General features: G+C 34.4%; 1 protein-coding gene across 1 annotated transcript; it reads right to left on the bottom strand.

Moving 5' to 3' along the window:
• Nucleotides 1-202: 202 nt before the first annotated feature.
• On the bottom strand, nucleotides 203-1413 carry LOC126583089 (agamous-like MADS-box protein AGL29). Its single transcript, XM_050247386.1, has one exon. The coding sequence runs from the start codon at nucleotides 1173-1175 to the stop codon at nucleotides 435-437; it is 741 nt and encodes a 246-aa protein (XP_050103343.1). The 5' UTR covers nucleotides 1176-1413; the 3' UTR covers nucleotides 203-434.
• Between the last annotated feature and the right edge of the window lie 1368 nt (nucleotides 1414-2781).

Here is a 2781-nt window from a genome sequence, read left to right on the forward strand (position 1 = left end):
AAAGTATGCATTACCACATGATTTTTTACGCATGATAAATGATATGATTTTAACAACGCATGATATGATATTTATAAAGAATGATGAAACTCATCATAAACCCTAATCAACTAAAACCTAATAGAACATGATGAAACTTGTCATAAAAACTAATAGATGAAACTCACACATACCTGTGCACCCTCAAGGCTAGCCCTAAAAGTGAGATCATTAAGTATTCATAAAAGATTGAGAAACTAAACACCTACATTTATTTAACATAAAAATTCAAGATAAATGAACAAAACAACTATGAGTACATTTGATGAAACTTTTGATTAATGTATGTGTGTGTAACCTGTTCGGTCATGATCCCTAATCAACTAAAACCCTCCACCAAAAGCCATGACTAATAGAGAAGTACATTCTGACACAAGCACTTCTTAACATTGGTATCACAAGAAATAATAAAATTCACGTCCCATGCACCCTATGCACCCTTGACCCTGGCTTAATTTTGGAGGACTCCATGTATCATCCATAGACAAAAGAGAAGAGAAGTGATCGGAAGGAGTAGTTTCCCGAATCAGCTGATTGGTTCGAACCTCCACATTGTGCTTCAACTTGTACAAGGCTTCCCTGTACTCTTCTAACTCCTCCAAACTACTCATCATTCCAATCGGTCTCTCCCACCACCCATAAGAACAATCTCCTTCATCTCCTCCATTGTTGTTACTATTACTTTTCTTCCCACCCTTCAATATTTTCTCTTCCTTCAAGAGTCTCGAAGCTTTCTCATAATCTTGTATTTGCTTCTTACTACTACTCATATTAACATTGAAAGAATTAGTAGAACGATGAGTGTTGTTTATTTGAGGATGATAATTATCTGGTTGACCTGCAGATAATGAGGCATTGTGACCAACGTAGCGTTCGATAACAGCGTCAGGGGAGGGACTTCCGAAGCAGAACACCTTGCCACTGTTTGACACAACGATTGCTGCCGTCTCAGCACCGGTCAAAACGCTGAGCTCTGCTGTTTTGTTGAAGAGACCCCTTTTGCGCTTGGAGAAGGTCACGTGACGCTTGTTCTTGTCTTCAACTTTCTTTATTTCAACCCTTCTTCGACTTTTGCCCTCCTTTTTCCCATTCTCAGCATCTTTGTTTGTGATCCTATTATCAGGACTCTTAGCCATTAATTGTTATAGTACTTGTGATATCAATGGCAAACCCAGAGGGGGAAGGGAAATTAATGGCAAACCCTAGAGAGAAGGAAAGTGATGGTAAACCCTGCTAGATGGAAAACTGATGGAAAACTAATGTAAAACCCTAGAATATTGTTAAGCAATCTTGGAGAGAATATGGAAAACCCTAGAGGGAAGGAAAGTGATGGCAAACCCTAGAATATTGTTAAGCAATCTTCAAGAGAATGTGGCAAGCTATCTGAATTTTGGTATGCCTTGTTGTGAATAAGGTAACTAGTATTTATAATGGTAAGAACCAGTGACTTGTTTGCGAAGCATAAGATTATTAAGAGGATTCCTATTAAGAGATGTGAATGGGTGGTAATCTCTAAAATGCAGGCTAAAAATATGGACACGGAGATACTACAGATAATTATCTATTTTTATCTGACTCTACCCCATTAAATCTTAGTCATTTTCCTATAAATATTTCTAAACTTTCTAGCCGATTAACTTAATCCTAATCCGTTTCTTATAATTACAAACTTATACTTTTATTAATTAATTAAAATATTCCAAATTATTACTTGGCTTTTTGAAGGGAGTTTTAACTCCCGAGTTATTTATGGAGCTTTGAATATCCTTAAATAGAATATTTTTAGCCATGCAAGTTAGGCTAAAAGATGCCAATTTAGGAATTCAGAGCTCAAAGATGACGATTGATGAAAACCATATTCCGGTTTGTTTACATCTTCACTTAAAACCAATAACTTCATCACTGGTAACGCCATCACTAACGTTGGTGACTGAAGAAATTGTTATTGGCACTTCAAAATCCAAATCATCACTTAAGCCCAATAACTCTATTAAATACAATAAAAGGAATTGTTATTAGCACTTCAAAACTCAAATGTACACCCAAACTTTCTATATTTGAAATAAAATAAAATAAAATAAAATAAAAAATTACTGTGGGGATAGTTCTCATTATAAATTTTATTATTAGTGCACAAATCAAATAGCCACACACATTGAAAGAAACAACACAATTTCAGTTTTATAAACTTATCACGGATATAATACAGTTCTTCATCCACAAAGGAGGCACACCCAACCAACATGAAATATGATAGTCGTGGGGACTTAAACCTTGTTAAACATAGAACTATTATATAAGTACCACAAGAAAAAGACCGCACTACCCTATGATGATGTTGCAAAGAAACATTGCTTTAAGAGCTAATTTAAGATTGATGTGATTTAAAAAGAAAAAGCTTATGCTATGCTTTAAGAAAAATTAACTATAAAATAAAGTAACTGAGCATTTGATAAAATATATATATTTAAAATGTTGTGATTATAAAAAGCAGTATAAAGTAATATAGTCATGTATAGCCATTCAATAATACGGTCTGGTAATATTCTTCTTCACTTGTAAATAAGAGATCTTACGTTCGAATCTCATGGATGGGGAATTTGATATCAAATTAGGTTGCCCATTGTTGTACTTAAAAATATAATCATGTATATATATTGATAAAAATAGACATGGTAGTAAGGCTAGTAGCAACAATAGCGGTGACGATGGTGGTAAAAGCTAGCATCTCCACCCATTGAT

Source organism: Malus sylvestris, chromosome 9 (assembly GCF_916048215.2).
Source record: "Malus sylvestris chromosome 9, drMalSylv7.2, whole genome shotgun sequence".
In the NCBI taxonomy this organism is placed as follows: Eukaryota; Viridiplantae; Streptophyta; class Magnoliopsida; order Rosales; family Rosaceae; genus Malus; species Malus sylvestris.

Excerpts from the sequence above, each read along its gene's own strand:
- LOC126583089 (XM_050247386.1), bottom strand. The coding sequence starts at position 1,175 with ATGGCTAAGAGTCCTGATAATAGGATCACAAACAAAGATGCTGAGAAT.